This window comes from Corythoichthys intestinalis, chromosome 21 (assembly GCF_030265065.1).
Source record: "Corythoichthys intestinalis isolate RoL2023-P3 chromosome 21, ASM3026506v1, whole genome shotgun sequence".
In the NCBI taxonomy this organism is placed as follows: Eukaryota; Metazoa; Chordata; class Actinopteri; order Syngnathiformes; family Syngnathidae; genus Corythoichthys; species Corythoichthys intestinalis.
Genome location: NC_080415.1, coordinates 12,459,395 through 12,478,250, shown reverse-complemented (window position 1 = coordinate 12,478,250; position 18,856 = coordinate 12,459,395). Strand labels below are relative to the sequence as shown.

General features: G+C 39.1%; 1 protein-coding gene across 4 annotated transcripts in view; it reads left to right on the top strand.

Moving 5' to 3' along the window:
- Positions 1-18,856, top strand: part of sdk2b (sidekick cell adhesion molecule 2b) — a 234,317-nt gene that overhangs the window by 143,096 nt on the left and 72,365 nt on the right. For all 4 annotated transcript variants that reach the window (XM_057825360.1, XM_057825359.1, XM_057825356.1 and 1 more), the window contains exons 14-21: positions 933-1,069; positions 5,010-5,157; positions 5,673-5,813; positions 10,137-10,318; positions 10,420-10,535; positions 14,224-14,419; positions 14,490-14,588; positions 14,825-15,016. In XM_057825360.1, the coding sequence (XP_057681343.1) occupies positions 933-1,069; positions 5,010-5,157; positions 5,673-5,813; positions 10,137-10,318; positions 10,420-10,535; positions 14,224-14,419; positions 14,490-14,588; positions 14,825-15,016 (1,211 nt within the window). The remainder of the gene's footprint in view (positions 1-932; positions 1,070-5,009; positions 5,158-5,672; positions 5,814-10,136; positions 10,319-10,419; positions 10,536-14,223; positions 14,420-14,489; positions 14,589-14,824; positions 15,017-18,856) is intronic.

Genomic DNA, 18,856 nt, shown 5'->3' with positions numbered 1-18,856 from the left:
CTCTCAATAATTGCGAGTTAAGTCATCACTCGAAATTAATGTCTCAAGCCCCTCATTTACTGCAAAATGTACCCGTAAGGGTGCCATTTCTTTGTGCTACGTTTGTGCTAGTTGATGGGACACCCTCTATTATCGAAAGAGTTGGTACACTCCGTCAGCCGTGGAGTTGGCTATGGAAAAGCTGCAAGTGACGTCATCATTCGAAATTAATATCTCAATATCTATAAAACAATAGCAGCACAAAGTTTTTTTTTTTTTACAGCACAAACGTAGCATAAACGAATGTCACCATTTTGGGTCCATTTATCAATAATTAGGGGCTTCGTGACATCATCACATGAAATAATATCTCAAAAATGATAGCAGCCCAAACGAAATTGTTTAAGGCACAAACGACACATAAACGATTGACATCTTTTTTAGCCACTTTTAATCTAAATGGTGGGCTGGTTGACATCATATTGACCTATAAAAGAATTGTAAATATCTTAAAAATGATAGCAGCACAAACAAGCACAAATGTAGCACAAACTAATGACGTAATTTTTCTAAAAACCTCCGTCTGATGAGGGGGCCAACTTCATTGAGGCACTCAACAACGCTTTACAAGAAGGATAATAACACAATAGGGCAAAACTGATAATGATAAAAGAAAAACATTTATAAAAGAACAAGGCAGAGGAACAATATTAAGAAAATAAATGTTTCTATACATTACAGCTAAAAGCAAACCGGAGCAGATTTGAGGAGTTATTTGAATAATACAAAGTCAGAGCAGTTGCGAATATAATACTGTATATAAATTCTCAAAATCTAAGACATCATTCAGTTAAATTGCCACTTGGTTGTAATTTTGTTGTTTGCATTTACTTCAATGTACAGTAGCTATTCAGATGTCTGTTGGCAATTGATGTCCACGTGGTTTCTTGCAGGCAGCTGCCTCACGCGCCTGAGAACCCCGTGGCTGTGCTGAGCTCCTCCGAGAGGCGAGCCATCGACCTGACCTGGGCAAAAGCCTTCGACGGCAACAGCCCACTTATGCGCTACATCCTGGAGGTGTCTGAGAACAGTAGGTTCCCCCAAACCACGTTGTGTTTTCTTCCATAATAAAACATACCAATGAAGCGCTTCAGAGACCCTGGATAGTGGATACCAGCCTATAATTTAGTATGAGCAGGGGGAGAAACATTTTCAGTCCGTTGTCCTGAGATAAATGCTTTTATATTGTTGTTTTTTTATGTGTTACTTTTTTGGATTTCAAGACGTCTGGATCCTGTGTCGTCAGCTTCTTTTAGTGCACCATATACCCCGCTAGGAAGTTTAAAAAGAATTTAAGATCAGTGCCAGTCATTAAGGGTGTCCATCACTTCTCATATTCGGAGGGGGAACAAAGTGCCTTGACACAAAGGCGGTGTTGTTGCGTGAGAGCTGTTGAATATTCTCGGTGATGTTCACACAGCAGGGCCGCTATCAGGATGCTAACGCATCAGGGATGTCGTCAGAAAAATTATTTTAATCTTGGAAATATTAATAATTATATATATATATATATATATATATATATATATATATATATAGTGCCTTGCAAAAGTATTCGGCCCCCTAGAACCTTGCAACCTTTCGCCACATTTCAGGCTTCAAACATAAAGATATAAAATTTTAATTTTTTGTCAAGAATCAACAACAAGTGGGACACAATCGTGAAGTGGAACAAAATTTATTGGATAATTTAAACTTTTTTAACAAATAAAAAACTGAAAAGTGGGGCGTGCAATATTATTCGGCCCCCTTGCGTTAATACTTTTTATCGCCACCTTTTGCTCCAATTACAGCTGGAAGTCGCTTGGGGTATGTTTCTATCAGTTTTGCACATTGAGAGACTGACATTCTTGCCCATTCTTCCTTGCAAAACAGCTCGAGCTCAGTGAGGTTGGATGGAGAGTGTTTGTGGACAGCAGTCTTCAGCTCTTTCCACAGATTCTCGATTGGATTCAGGTCTGGACTTTGACTTGGCCATTCTAACACCTGGATACGTTTATTTTTGAACCATTCCATTGTAGATTTGGCTTTATGTTTTGGATCATTGTCCTGTTGGAAGATAAATCTCCGTCCCAGTCTCGGGTCTTGTGCAGATACCAACAGGTTTTCTTCCAGAATGTTCCTGTATTTGGCTGCATCCATCTTCCCGTCAATTTTAACCATCTTCCCTGTCCCTGCTGAAGAAAAGCAGGCCCAAACCATGATGCTACCACCACCATGTTTGACAGTGGGGATGGTGTGTTCAGGGTGATGAGCTGTGTTGCTTTTACGCCAAACATATCGTTTTGCATTGTGGCCAAAAAGTTCAATTTTGGTTTCATCTGACCAGAGCACCTTCTTCCACATGTTTGGTGTGTCTCCCAGGTGGCTTGTGACAAACTTTAAACAAGACTTTTTATGGATATCTTTGAGAAATGGCTTTCTTCTTGCCACTCTTCCATAAAGGCCAGATTTGTGCAGTGTACGACTGATTGTTGTCCTATGGACAGACTCTCCCACCTCAGCTGTAGATCTCTGCAGTTCATCCAGAGTGATCATGGGCCTCTTGGCTGCATCTCTGATCAGTTTTCTCCTTGGTTGAGAAGAAAGTTTGGAAGGACGGCCAGGTCTTGGTAGATTTGCAGTGGTCTGATGCTCCTTCCATTTCAATATGATGGCTTGCACAGTGCTCCTTGAGATGTTGAAAGCTTGGGAAATCTTTTTGTATCCAAATCCGGCTTTAAACTTCTCCACAACAGTATCTCGGACCTGCCTGGTGTGTTCCTTGGTTTTCATAATGCTCTCTGCACTTTAAACAGAACCCTGAGACTATCACAGAGCAGGTGCATTTATACGGAGACTTGATTACACACAGGTGGATTCTATTTATCATCATCGGTCATTTAGGACAACATTGGATCATTCAGAGATCCTCACTGAACTTCTGGAGTGAGTTTGCTGCACTGAAAGTAAAGGGGCTGAATAATATTGCACGCCCCACTTTTCAGTTTTTTATTTGTTAAAAAAGTTTAAATTATCCAATAAATGTTGTTCCACTTCACGATTGTGTCCCACTTGTTGTTGATTCTTGACGAAAAAATTAATTTCATATCTTCATGTTTGAAGCCTGAAATGTGGTGAAAGGTTGCAAGATTCAAGGGGGCCAAATACTTTTGCAAGACACTGTATATATACATATATATATATACATATATATATATATATATACATATACATATATATATGTATATATATATATATATATATATATATATATATATATATATATATATATACAGTCATGTGGAAAAAATTAGGACTCCCCATTAAATATTCAGTTCTTTATTAAGAAATGTTCACATATCAATGTCTGATCTTGTTTTTCTTTATCTGTAAACAACAAAAATTAACATTGTTTCACCCATTAAACCAAATATATCAACAAAAATGTATATTCTAACTGAGGAAAAAGTTAGGACACCCTACAACCTAATAGCTAGTGTTACCCCCTTTGGCTGAAAAAACATCAGTGAGATGCTTTTTGTAGCCATCTATCAGTCTTTGACATCGGTCTGAAGAAAGTTTGCCCCACTCCTCAACGCAGAATACTTTCAACAGTGACTGACTGTTGAAGTAAGAGAAAACACCATGGTGAGATTATAGACACTTATGATTCTGGTAGGAGATTTCAAAAGATCTCAAAAGAATATAAAATCAGCCATTCCACTGCCCGGAAAATAGTCTACAAGTAGAGGACATTCAAAATAACTGCCAACATGCCCAGGTCTGGCCGTCCAAGCAAGTTCACCCCAAGAGCAGATTCCAAATGCTTAAAGAAGTCTCCAGAAACTCTATAATGTCATCACAAGACCTGCAGCAGGCTCTTGCTACTGTTGATATGAAAGTGCATGCCTCTACAATCAGAAACAGACTTCACAAGTTTAACCTTCATGGAAGGTGTGCAAGGAGGAAACCTTTGCTCTCCAGAAAGAACATGAAGGCCAGACTGAAGTTTTTAAGTTTGAAGTATGTGAATGTAGACAAAGACCAGGACTTCTCGAATAATGTTCTTTGGACAGTTGAATCTAAAATTGAATATACAGCATTCCAGGAAAAGAACCTCATACCAACTGTGAAGCATGGAGGTAGAAGTGTCATGGTTTGGGGATGATTTGCTGCAGCAGGACCTGGCCAGCTCACCATCATAGAATCCACCATGAATTGTATTTTCTATCAGAGGGTGCTTGGGGAACATGTGAGATCTTCTGCGAAAAAATCAAAGCTGAAGCTAAACTGGACCCTGCAACATGACAAAGACCCAAAACATACCAGTAAATCCACCAAGGACTGGCTGAAAAGGAAGAAATGGAGTGTCAAATCCCAGATCTTAATCCCATTGAAATGTTTTGGGGTGACTTGAAACGGGCTGTACATGCAAGAAACCCCTCAAACATCTCACTGTTGAAAGTATTCTGCGTTGAGGAGTTGGGCAAATTTTCTTCAGACAGTTGTCAAAGACTGGTAGATGGCTTCAAAAAGCGTCTCAGTGAAGTTATTTCAGCCAAAGGAGGTAACACTAGCTATCAAGTGGTAGGGTGTCCTAATTTTTTCCTCAGTTAGAATATGCATTTTTGTCGATATATTTGTTTTAATGAGTAAAACAATCTTAATTTTTGTTGTTTACCTGCAATTAAATCACTTTATTTCCCAGAGATGAAGAAAAACAAGATCAGACATTGATATGTGAACATTTCCTGATAAAGAACTGAATATTCTCACAAGTTTCTCTCTTTTTAGCCACAAAAAATGAGCCAATATTTGTGCTTTGATTCCTTTTGTTGATTCTGAAAACAAAAAAAAGAAAAGTATTTTCATAGCTTGGCAAGGGATAAGATTGGTATTTGTTTTTAATAATTCAGTACTGTTGATTTTGCCCTTCCAGACATGAGAGTAATCCAAGGCTGTTGATGATGTGTTGTGATAATTTGCAGATGCTCCCTGGGCCACCCTGCTGGCCAGCATCGACCCCGAGTCGTCGGCGGTGACGGTCAGCGGCCTGATCCCGGCGCGCTCCTACCAGTTCCGCTTGTGCGCCGTCAATGACGTGGGCAAAGGCCAGTTCAGCAAGGAGACGGAGCGGTGAGCTGCCATCCTGATGGTATTCATGTCAGGAGAAGGTTGATGGACAGCAGACAGTCTTTGAGTTAGAAACTTGTCAGGAAATAGCTATGCCTGTTTCCATGGCAACCACTTTGACCGATCCTTTCAGTCAAGGTTCGGCAAGGAGGGCCAGAAGCTTGTAATCCCATCAGAGTGCATGCGCTCGCACATAACACAACATGTTGTCACTTGCAAACACGCGACAGTGAGCCTTCTGCGCAGCGCATGTCGCCTACAAGAAAAAAAATTACTTTCTCTGATGTACACTGAACTGCAAATGTTGCGTCAGCAATGTATCATTTTAAAATCATGAAAACATGAATGAAAAAACTTTCATGTGATTTTAATCGCAATGACAAAATGTAAACTACAATACAGTTACAATCTGTAGCGTACACAATCATTACTTTTAATTTGAAAACATATTTGCCGTATTGTAATATTTTCCAGAGTTAAAAACAAATAAATAACTATAAATGTTTATTTTGTTGTAGTGTGTCGCTGCCAGAGGAGCCTCCAAGTGCCCCTCCACAGAACGTCATCGCTAGCGGCCGCACCAACCAGTCCATCATGATCCAGTGGCAGCCGCCACCCGAGAGCCACCAGAACGGCATCCTGCGAGGCTACACTGTCCGGTAACGAAGCCCCTTCAAGTGCCTCGTGGAGGATTTTGTTAATTGTAGTGATGTCCTGATCACATATTTTTTTAACCTGAGTCCGAATCACCTGATTTTGAGAATCTGCCGATACCGAGTCTCATACAAAAAAAAAACATTTTCTGAAAAAAATTGTTCTATTTGAACAAGAGTTCAAAAAATGTTGCAGTACTGTACTTTTTACAGTACTTCTACTTCCATTTTTTCCAGGAGTGTTGCGGAGGATGAAACATATATTTTTGTATCATTTGGCAGTGCCATTGTATTTCTGGATTATTTTGTTACATTTTAGCCCTCAAAAAGAAAAAAAAAATCTATAAATTAGGCCTGAACAATATTGGAAAAAATTAACATTGAGATATATTTGCCAAGGCTCCACACTAGGGCTGTCCAGAAGGATTATTTTTCTACCGATTCATCTGCAGATATTTCACGGTTTTTTTTTTTTTTTTTAAACCTTGCAATGCAATTTTTGTTGACGATTATTAATTCAGAAAAACATTTTGGAACACTTAAATTCTTTATTATTGTACAAATAAACACAAAAATAACAATAATAAATCACAAATAAACAATGAGGTCAAATGCTGATGGCATTAACTAGTGCAAAAGAATGGAAAATCAGATTCAGAACAAGTCACTTTTCCAACAGGATTCAAACCAATTCTTACGGGCAGTTTACATGGCGACTCGACATGAAGACGCATTGACAGTATTGCGGAATGGCCTCGACTTCATATGGTGTTGGCCATTGAATCCGGGCTCCAAAGTAAAAGGATTTGATTGCGGGGGCTTGAGGGTGCTTGCTCCGCATCCGCAATGGATAGAGCTCCTGCAGTGATAACGTCAGCACTCGCAAATGTCACAATGGGCGTGCGCAGCGGTGCTACTAAACATTAAAAACAGTAAATGGCGGAACTTCGGCTTTAATCTACTGTTTTTATAATATTTTTAATTTAAATACAGTATACTGAATGTTTCCATTTGTGTCCTTTTGGAGCAAAAGAAAAATGCCATTTCTTAGAGTGGGCGGGTATGTTATCTTCTGGGCTGAGTAGGTTCTTGGGATCAAAGTGCATCATTGGCTGTCGCCTTGTAAATCTGCACTGCCCCCTAGGGCCTGGTATGAATACTGCATCGTTTTCACGCAGAATGGCGTACCGCACGCAGGCTATTTTTAGACCGTGACGTCGCATCGTAAAGCGGAAGTAAAGCCGAAGTGGGACATTATAGACCCGCCCTCGCATAGATTTAACGTAATTTGTGCCACTTTTCATCGGTTATCTTTCAAAAACGAATATGCCGATCACGCATTGCTTTTTGGAACTTGTAGAAACGACTCTAGACATTACGACACATGAAGGATGTTTCTTCTTACGTTTGCGGAAACCAAAAACTCGGGAGGAAAAAATGTGAAGACCGAATCAACTTGCGTGGACTTTAACACCAGCTCGGTGAATCCATTCACATTTCATATGCAGTCTCCTTGTGCCCTGCAATTGGCTGGCAACCAATTCAGGGTGTCCCCTGCCTACTGCCCAAAGTTAGCTGGGATAGGCTCCAGCACCTCCGCGACCCTCGTGAGGAATAAGCGGCATGGAAAATGAATGAATAAACATTATGTTTGTTAGGCATTGTCTTTCAGAGGACAAAGAGGTAAGCCATTTTTATATTTTTAACGTATTCTTTTAGCGTAACGTTGCGCTGTACTGCTTCTGTCTGACAATGAATGACCTGAAAAGAATTACAATGGTGTCTGACTGCCACTGTTACAGTTTCTGTTATATATAAAAAAAACAACTTTAGTAAGGGGGAAGTGTAAATAAATTATAGAATTAAGATATTATCAATGAAAAAATTAAAAGTGTTCGTTGGCTGTCACTGAGTAGCATTTGCGATCGCTACTCAAAGCTAACTAAATTACCTCCAAGAACGGTAAGAGACGTAGGACAACCAGAGGATATATAATAAAGGCAGGGCTGATGGTAAAGGATAGCTTGTTGAAACAGGAGAATGTTATTGTCAGTCGCGTCGATAAAAAAGCTAAAGCTATGCTTAGGTCGGCTTGTTTTTTTCGTCTTTTTCAGCCTTCGACACTCAAGCCATCTCTTTAACTGAACATTTTTATGTTCTTCCACATCTTTGCCAGTGAATTTGGCACCAGGCACATCATTTTCGGAGAGAATTGGTAGATTTAGCTCTGTAAACATCTCCTTCGTACACGATTTCCATTCATTTCCTATTAGGGACAAACGGTGGCTTGTCCCTACTTAGCAACAGTAGCTAATGCGGTACGCCATTGCGACATTGTTCAAATGGAGACGGAACGATATAAATGCAAACTTGAAATTTTTCGTATTCTCGGAGAGTCACCAGACTCACCATGTAAATGGCCCCTTACTTTCTCTTTTTGTGGTATGTCTATATTGTTCTCAGCATTAGAGTGAGCACCAGCAGAGTAGATAAATAAATGTGACGTATCACTGGAGTGAAGTACGTGAAAAAGAATTCAATGATGCATGATGATATGACGCTAAAACGGACTATTAGGGCCAAATATTTTTATTTATTTTTTTTTTTTTTTAAGAGATTAAAAAAAAGTGGCATTATTACATAGGGGTGAGCCGCTGCGCGCTTTACATACATGTACCTTCGATAGGAGCTTCGACGAAGCATTAGTATAAATTTTTCTATTAATTGTAATTTGATGTAGATGAGGCAAAATAATAAGAATTTCCTTATTTGTAAAACCGATTTTAAAACAAAAGATGCTTTCAATAATAGTGATTTTTAACGTGCTACGTAAAGTACGTAGCTGCTAATTCAGCTACATTAGCCCGACATTAGCCCCTAATACTCTTTCATACGACCCACGTAAAGGCAACTTCAATGTCGTTAGGCCTATAGGGACTTACGATCCACCAGCTTGTTGTCTCCTGTCATCTTCCAAAATTATACATGGGTGACGGCGCTCCAGGTGTACATTCACGGCCGACGTGCTGCCGTGGTATGCAAGCTTTGTGTACAGTGTACCCTCCTTTGTTTTGTTGAAATAAGTCCATGCTTTGGTCATTCTGGTGCGCTTTTTTTGGCTTTATGCCGCTTTCCCCATTTGAATCCCGAGCGCCTGCCATTCTCAACTTTCCAGCCATATATATTTTAAACCCTTTATTAACCATCAACATGATGGTGTGCTCGTCGACACATTTACATCATCGATGACGACTACGTTGACTAGTTCGGACAGCTCTACTCCACACTTTTTGCATTGGTTGCATTAATGCACCTAACTTTTTTTTCTAAAGTCCACCGGCACAAAATGTAGGCGCACACATATTTTTCATTGCATCACTTTTAACGCAATACTTTTACTTTTCACTCATTCATCTTCAAACCGCTTATCCTCTCGAGTGTCACGGGGGTTCTGGAGCCTATCATAGCAAGTTCCAAGCAGAAGGCGGGGTACATCCTGAACAGGTTGCCAGCCAGTCGCAGTTCACATATAGACACACAACAATTCACGCACACACTAACACCTACGGACAATTTGGAGTGTTCAATCAGCAAACCATGCACGGTTTTTGGAGATGTGGCAGGAACCTGGAGAGAACCCACACTTATTTTTAAAGAAGAATAACATAGAAAACTGCTTTTTAAGTGCTTCATTGAGTGAGTCCACTCAAATTCGCTCACGCTAACGAGAGCAGCCGCTCGACAATGAAGATTGACTTAACGATGATTAACACGTTTGTGCCTTTGATTGTAGAGCTACCAAGCCTTTCTCTCGCTAGATCAAAGCTACAAACCTGTCAATCATCGTTAACTTTAAGTAACAAACGCCAGCTGCACTGGTGAGCAAGAAAAGCAGCAGGAGGGAGGGTGAGAGGCTGTACGAGCATGAAGTACAAAAACACAAATATATATTTTTTTATTAAAAACCTGATCGTTTTCACCCGATTCTGATCCTCTGAAAAATGGTATCATCGGCCCAATTTATGATCACATGATCGGATCGGGACATCCCTAGTTCATTGCAAAGTTTCATTTATCACAGCTCCTTGGCTATGACTGTATGGCATCATAAGACACCATAAAGAGTTACTACTTAGTACAAGCATAATATAGTATTATACATGAAAAAATGTTTCATATTACAAAAAATTAGTTAAAACTTAAGACTAAACAATGACAATGCGTGCGCACAACCAAATTTATTGTGATAGTACAACCACCCACCTTAAAAATATATAACATATTAATACACACAAACGAGCCAATGGTGTGTGTATATATTTGTGTCAGGTACCGTCTGACGGGCCTTCCGGTGGATTATCAAATCAAGAACATCTCTAGCCCAGACGTAACCACACTTCTCCTTGAGGAGCTCATCATTTGGACCAACTACGAGATCGAGGTGGCCGCCTACAATGGGGCGGGCCTGGGAGCTTTCAGCCATAAGGTTACCGAGTGGACCCTACAGGGAGGTAATAAGAGGCTCATCCATCTTTGATCCAGCTATCTATCCATCTGTCTGTCTTTCTCTTATGTCAAATTTGATCAATGTTTTATTATCCTGTGTCACCAGTGCCGACCATCGCCCCGGGCAACGTGCAAGCCGAGGCCGTCAACTCCACGGCCATCCGCTTTACATGGACGGCACCCAACCCGCAGTTCATCAACGGCATCAACCAAGGCTACAAGGTTGGCTGACGCCACAGATTAAAACAGCTCTCTGCATCATTCGCATGTGTTGGGAATGCTTATTATCAGGCATTCATACAAAAAATATGAATGCTGAGATTCAAATGATAAAATGTTATGATATGACTGTTAAGCAGAGATGGGTAAAAACATGTTACATTGACTTTGTTACATTTAGTTGAGCAACTTTTTGAGAAAAATCATAGACTTCACCATCAGTTGACAAGAAAGATCCTGCAGACATTGCGCCACACTTTCCCGTAGGGCGGACCCAGGCAGAACGTTCAATTGGCTTTCACTGTAATAAACTCAAACACACGCTGCATTTTAACGCCGGATTTAGGTGGAAACAGGACAAAGGTTTTACTGCATACAAGCAGGCAGGAGTGTCTCAAGATAGTTTTGGTCAAGGATTCAAGTTAATTATTATTATATTAAATAGCACCATGCATGCATTTCGAAACGTGAAAAAATTCAATGGATAAAATTAGTGTTATTTTGGCTTGAAATATTTACGTAAAATGAACGATACCTGACCATGAATCTAGACTGTTTTACGTTCATATCTATAGAAATCCAGCAATTCATTCATTTATTTACAATAACTTTCCACTTAAAAAGGTCTTTGTCTCGTGACGGCCGCCATGTTGAATTACACAATAACTTTTGCTTGAAGTATTTACGTAAAATAAAGGATAACTGCCCGTTTTTGCTTTTAACTTATAATCTAGACTGTTGATTGAAATTCCGTTATTTACGCATTTATTCACAAGAATTTTCAATTAAAAAAGCGCTATGTTTTGTGACTGCCTCCTTGTTAGTATACTGGACTGTCTCAGAAAATCAGAATACACAATATTCTAATTTTTTGAGACAGTCCTGTGTATATATACAGGACTGTCTCAGGAAATTAGAATACACAATATTCTAATTTCCTGACTGTCTCAGGAAATTAGAATATTGTGTATTCTAATTTCCTTATATATATATATATATATATATATATATATATATATTAGGGCTGTCAAAATTACCGCGTTAACACGCGGTAATTAATTTCTTTAATTAATCACGTTAAAATATTTGACACAATTAACGCACATGTCCCTCTCAGACAGTATTCTGCCTTTTGGTAAGTTTGACAGCAAGGCGTTTTGTGCTGTCTAACAGCGAACTCTTGTGGTCTTGTGGTGGTTTATTTGGTTTATTTTTTTCTTGCCAGTTCAATATGGGCTGCACAACGTCTCTGTTGTGCTTATATGATCCTTGGAAAAGATTTGTCCATAAGTATGGTTGTTGTAAAGAATGTACATATTATGTTAATAAGCGAAATGTTATATTTTTTGTATGAGACGCTTTTTGTTTATGTTTAGTCAACCTGTATAGTGTGCTAAGCTAACGTTGTTGCTAATGCAATGCTTATGTACTTTTTTTTTGTAGTTTTACGACGGCCTAAAGAGGACAATGGTTTGAGGTCATTTTATTAATAAATCAGATGAAAAAGGAAGAAGTCTGATTATTAAGGCGTCGTTCACTAGCTGTCTAGCTTTGGAAAAAGTAGACGCTTTGGAGTGAGGACAGCATAGACAGATTTAAATGACAGTAGAGTGAAATGCCCACTACAGTCCTTATGTACCGTATGTTGAATGTATATATCCATCTTGTGTCTTATCTTTCCATTCCAATCATTTATTTTACAGAATATATATATAAATCACAGAAAAATATGGCACATTTTATAGATGGTTTGAATTGCGATGAATTGCGATTAATTAATTTTTAAGCTGTAATTAACTCGATTAAAAATTTTAATCGTTTGACAGCCCTAATATATATATATATACTGTATATGTATATACCTTATTGGCCCAAATATAAGACTGTGTTTTTTGCATTGAAATAAGACTGAAAAAGTGGGGGTCATCTTATATACGCGGCCTAGACACGATACACATTTACGATGCTAGATGGCGCCAGATATCATTGAAGCGATGTTCTGTCATGACAGATCTCAGCTACTCTCAAGTTTAACCAGTTTGCATTGTTTTATTGCAATGTTTTTCCTTATTCAGATTTGTTTCAAGACTACAGTTACAGTTAGACTTCACTTTGATGGTTAATGCAGTTATTTATATTTTGTTGTTTTATCAAAATAGATTGGTTTATTTACATTTCAAAAACCAGAAGCCACTTATCTACAAATGTGATTGCACTTTAGTAATATTAAGATTTGAATGAGGCAAAATATTATGCTCTCAAATATATTGTTATAATCATTTGTTTTAGATGTACTGTAATTATTTTCTGTATAAAAAAAATTGGGTGTTCAAAAAGCCTTTTTTCAAACGAGCTTTTTAAGTTGAAAATTCTTGTAAATAAATGTGTTAATCCCAGAATTTCTACAGGTATGAAAGTAAAACAGTCTAGATTCTTGGTTAAAATCCACCTAAATCCAGCGTTAGAACGCAGCGTGTTTAGGTTTATTGCAGTGAAAGCTTCCACGACACTCTGCCTGGCCCGCCCCCCTACGGAATGCCGTGGCGCAATGTCTCTCGGAGCTGTCTCGTCAACTGATAGTGAAACGGATATTTGAGTAGATTTGTGAATAAGAAACGCTACTCTTACTCTAGTACTTTGGCCTACACTTGTTGATACATTTTTGCTCTTTATCCTACATATTAGATTTTACTTTTTTTTTTGCCAGCTATGCCAACAGTAGCTCTACCAGTTTCACCAATGAGATGTCGCAACAATAATCACATGACTCCATTATACCAGTCAGACTCAAGCTTGCCCCTCTATGACCACACTGGCCAATCACGTGGCGTCTATAAAGCACTATAAAAAACATAAGTACTTGACATAGAGCGCTTCCCTCTGCGTGACTCCAAAGCGTGGATTTTAACCTCTCTTTTAGTTTTTATTTGGCACCGACTGACCACGGAAAATCGGAGATATGATCATTTTTATTTCATAAAAGGAACTGTTATGGAACTGTTCAGTATTCATCTGTTCAAACTGGGAACTATTTTCTCCACTAGAGGGCACTCATTCTCTTTGGACGAATGATGCTTCCTTTTTTTTTTCAGCAGCCAGCTTCCTTATTTCCTCTCTCACTGGAACTCAATGATTTTATTTTTTTTTTTTTTTGTATTTCCTTGGCTAATCCGCTATTTTTTTCCCTCATTTTGAATTCTTTGGTTCATAGTCCAGTGAGGCTTATTTGTTGATTCATTTGGGTTAATAGGTAACACTTTATTTGACTGCAGCGTCATAAGGCTGTCACAAGACTGTCATAAATATGACATCGCACTGTCATGGGCATTAATGAATGCTTATGACAGATGTCATTAAGTGTCTTATGACACCGCTATCAATGAAAGTGTTACCAGTTAATATCTTTTGTTGTAAATATTACATAATACAGTGAGGACAGTTGTGGCTTATAGTCTGGTGTGGTTTATCTATGAGCAAATGCTGTTTTCGTGTCAAATTTGGTGGGTTGCGGCTTATAGTCAGGTGCGTCATATAGTCCGAAAATTATGGTATTCCTGAAAAGAAGCATTGATACTATATCGCATGTACTGTATATGTCATAATATCCATTTAGGTTCTTCAGAGATCACTTCTATCTGTGCAATATTCTATTGCTTGCTATGATATGCTGCCATGTCATCCTCACCCCTAGTTACTCGCGTGGGAGCCAGGCAAAGAGCGCGAAGCGATGACCGTGTTGGCGCGTCCCAACTTCCAGGACGGCGTTCACGTCGGCTTTGTGACGGGACTAAAGAAGTTCAGTGACTACTTCACCTCGGCGCTGTGCTTCACCACACCAGGCGATGGACCTCGTAGCCCCCCGAAGCTCCTGAGGACGCACGAAAGCAGTAAGTGCGCATTAGGACTTTCCTTTTTTTTTCCAACGGTAAAGCTGAGTTTCTTTTTTTTTGCCTTAAGCACCGGGCGCCGTTGGCCACCTGAGCTTCACAGAGATTCTTGACACATCACTCAAAGTCAGTTGGAGTGAACCTAGTGAGAAGAACGGTATTCTCACAGGTACGTGCCTGCACTCACACATTTTACTGTATACTGTATTTTATTTCTCATAATAAAACTATAATCATTCTGATGTTAATTATTTTTGTATTACTATATTTCTTTTTTAATGAATCATTTGTGTATACAGCATATGCTCATTCTTTTTTTGTTTTGTTTTGTTTAAAAAAAACAGCTTTATGCCAAATGTATTCATTGCTATCTTACTGTCTGTGTGTGTGTGTTGTGGTACACAGGCTACCGCATCTCATGGGAGGAGTTCAACCGCACCAACACACGAGTCACTCACTACCTGCCTAGTGTCACACTTGAGTACCGTGTCACCGGACTCACTGCGCTCACTACCTATACCATCGAGGTGGCCGCCATGACATCCAAGGGACAAGGCCTGCTGTCGTCCTCCACTATTTCGTCAGGCGTTCCGCCAGGTTAGTCGGGGATTTTGTCAAGATTTAGGACTTGGACAGACCTACAAGTGGCAACACTGTGCTACAAGGGAGCTGTGACACCAAAGAAAAAACACAAATAGAAAGTATGAGCAGCCAGGTTAGCGGTTAACTGATCTGGTAATTCTATTGAAGTTGTAGCCATCTAGTTTCAGCTTATCAATAATTAGGACTACAGTTGTCCGATAATGAGCTGGGCTGATTATCGGTGCCGATATTTGGAAATTTGACGTACATCAGTATCGGCCTTTTTTTAAATCCAACCAACTGATATGAAAAAATCCATTTAAAACTGGGTTATTTCGGCTCAGCCTCTCTCTTCTGCCTGCTGTCTCCTGCACTAATATTCACCACTTCCTCTGATTGGTTAAATGGTAATGGTAAATTGAGTTACACTTGTATTTCGCCTTTCCACCTTTTTAAGGGCCTCAAAGCACTTCACACTATATCCTCATCTACCTCCTGGTGACGCAGCACCAAGAGCAACGTGGGGTTTAGTATCTTGCTCAAGGATACTTAGACGAGGTCATCAGGGCTTTCTTTTCAGTGGAAAATTTTCAAGCAGCTATTTATTTAACCATTTATTCAACTTTACAAGAGATGTTTCTGAGTCTAGGAAATTCATGCACTTCTGGAGCTATTATTTTCTATTTGTGTGATTCAATAAACATGCCTAGGGCATTTAAATGAAGTCCAGTGTTTGCATTATTTAATTTTTTTTAATGTCATTTTACTGTTTTTACTGCAAATGAACATCGGCTCCAAAAAGCGGCTATCTCTAACTACTAATAATCTGTATCTGCCCTGAAAAACCTGTCAGGGAAGTTCAAGTTTGAACTCCAAGACAAGTATCAACTCAATAGCTCAAATGAGAAATGAATCAACGCAGCCAAGGATTACCTGCTTCGAAGACTTTATAGAACACAAGGGTACAATGGCGTGATCCAGCCAGAAGCTGTGAACATACAGGAGTACAATGGGAATACACAAGTCAAGGGTCTATATGCTTGTTGAAAGGGCGTTGCTTACTATGAAACAATACCTACGAAAACGAAAGTGAACCTTAAGTATAGTATAATACAGAGGTTGCGCTAGACTTTTTCGTTGTCTGTCATTTTGACTGACAGTGTCAAAAAAATCCGGTCATAATCTATTTTTACCCGTCACTTACATTTTTAAAATGATAATAATGACATATTCAATAGTATTTAGTTTTCATTCATTTTTAATTAATATTCTGTCCAAACAAGCTTAACAAGAGGTAAACAGACAGCGGACTGCACCAATCAGCGACGGGCAGACGTGCCGTTAGCAAAGCGACGAGGGCAGGACGAGGGACTTGCGCGCGGAAGTAAACATACGAGGAGAGCGGAGTTTATTCAACATGGCTAGCGTGAGACAGACTGTTGTCAATGACTCGTGTCGATGTTTTTTAGCTCATTTAAAACTGAATTGACCGCGGATTGGAACATATTCTCGGCTCTCTCGTTCGCCATCCGTGTTGTTGTAGAGACGACTTTCGGCGCGCAAGAGTGACGTTGCTCGTGAAGAACACGTCACGCAAATAAACAAATCTGATTTGTCGATTGATTTTGTACCGACTCGAGAGGCTGTTAATGGGCTGGGTCCCAGACTTTTCTCTCAGCGTTTGAAAAATAAAGGGAGAACAGTCATGCCGTGCCAGGCAAACACTCAGTTGCCTTGACATTTTTCCGATAAGGCCAACGACGTCATGCATCAAGAGAGACAATGGCTAATTAATATGCTCACTCGCCACCCTGTGGTCTGGGGTGTGAATTGCAACCTGTCAAAATGACGGTCAACGACGGAAAATATTCGGTTAACGCGACCCCTGGTATAATATAGTAAGTAATAATGAAGTAAAAGTAAAATTGATCATCCAAAAAATGTACTCAAGTACAAGTAAAAAAGTATTTGGTGAAAAGAATACTCAAGTAAAGCAAAGTTTTAGTGCATACAAGCAGACAGGAGTGTCTCAAGAGTGATTTGCTCGATGATTCAAGGTAATTATTATCTGAAATAGCACCATGCATGCACTTTGAAACGTGAAAAAATGAAACGAATGGAAAAAATTAGCGTAACTTTAACATGAAATATTTACGTAAAATGAATAATAACTGCTCGATTTTTTTGCTTTTAACCAAAAATCTAGACTGTTTTACTTAAGTAGCTGGTACAAGAGGGAGTAAAATCAAATAAGGCAGTCCACAGAAACTCTTTGTATTATGTTCAAAGAAATACATGTGCAGCGCAAGAACATAGATGGATACAGTCTAACAAATGAATATAGTTTCACAGCAGTTATGTGTTTTATAAGCATGAATAAAATATTCTTTCACAAAACCTATATTAGTCGACCTCTGGTCGTGGACTTAAGGGGTACCACGGATAGAAATGTTAGTTCGAGTTAATCATAATTTGATATTAACACCCCTCTTGATGTTTTCATTTTAACAAAATTTGTAAAACTAATTTAACGAGTAGGTCGCCATTGTTGTTGACATCGCACGGCGGTGACGTACCATGGCCACGCTGCCGGAATTCCACCGTGTCACTCTTTAACTACATTATCATGTCCTCGGTTCTGCCCTTCCGATTTGAACCCGAGTGGAACATTAACGTGAAGGACAGCAAAAGGGATGAGTCGAGTAGCATTTATGTGTCAAGTTCGCTAGTGACAGTAGGAGATAGGTCACATCCAGAGCTGCCGTGTGCTATACACATGATTAGGGTATACATACAGCGAAAAACAGCAGTTTAGTTTTGCTGATAGCCCGGGGCCGTGCATCACAGCACACAGAAATGTTTGCCTCTACAGAGACGTCTAATGGCGTCTTACCTTATTTTTGTCACGTAAAAGCAGATGTCCAGATTGTTGATCATCCTGCCGGTTGTTTCCCGGTGAATAAGCGACACATAAAACGAATACATGTACTGATGCCCAACAGATTATAATGACGCCTTATTTTGCACATTGAGATCTAACAGGCAAAGAAAGGCAAGTGGACACAGGCATTCATTGGACTGCACCGTTTATTGGCATAGGCTTCGGCAAATCCTTCACAACATAAGTATGTTATAGTGAAATTCAAACTAAAATAATATTCATATCTCTCAAAAAAATAATTTTCACTTCAATCTGTATTAATGAGGCCCTATTCTCACACGGTTAAACAACAATGCAAAGAGAACTGGAATTCACAATCAAAATAAATATGCAAAATACACATAAAACTTACTCAGACTTTGGTAAAACTCCTTTGGTTTGAAAAATACACTGGATGGCAATATTTAGTCACAATATACAAACTATGATGCTGGGAGCCATTATCAGGAGCCTTGTACGTTGTGAAGACCACACTCAAATGAACGTAAGGTACAATGAACTCGCAGTAAAACAGGAAACAACAACGTCAGTCGAGGGAAGAAACGCACTCGTTGGCTTGATCTCTAATTTAAAACTCGCCATTGACACCTTGTGGTGTATTTGAATCACTACCTTAGATAGTTAAAGAGTGTCACTGGAAGTATGGCAGGGAGCCCATGTGACGTCACTTTCTGCTACGTCAATAACAATGGCGAGCTATTAGGTTTTTTTTTTTTTTTTAAATTTATAATTTTACAAATTTTATTAAAACGAAAACATTAAGAGGGGTTTTAATATCAAATTATTATAACTCGTACTAACATTTATCTTTTAAGAACTACATTTCTTTCTATCCGTGGTACCCTTTAACATATCATGGCTAATTATATTGTGATACCCCACCAGATGCTTTAATAATGATAAATATAACAACT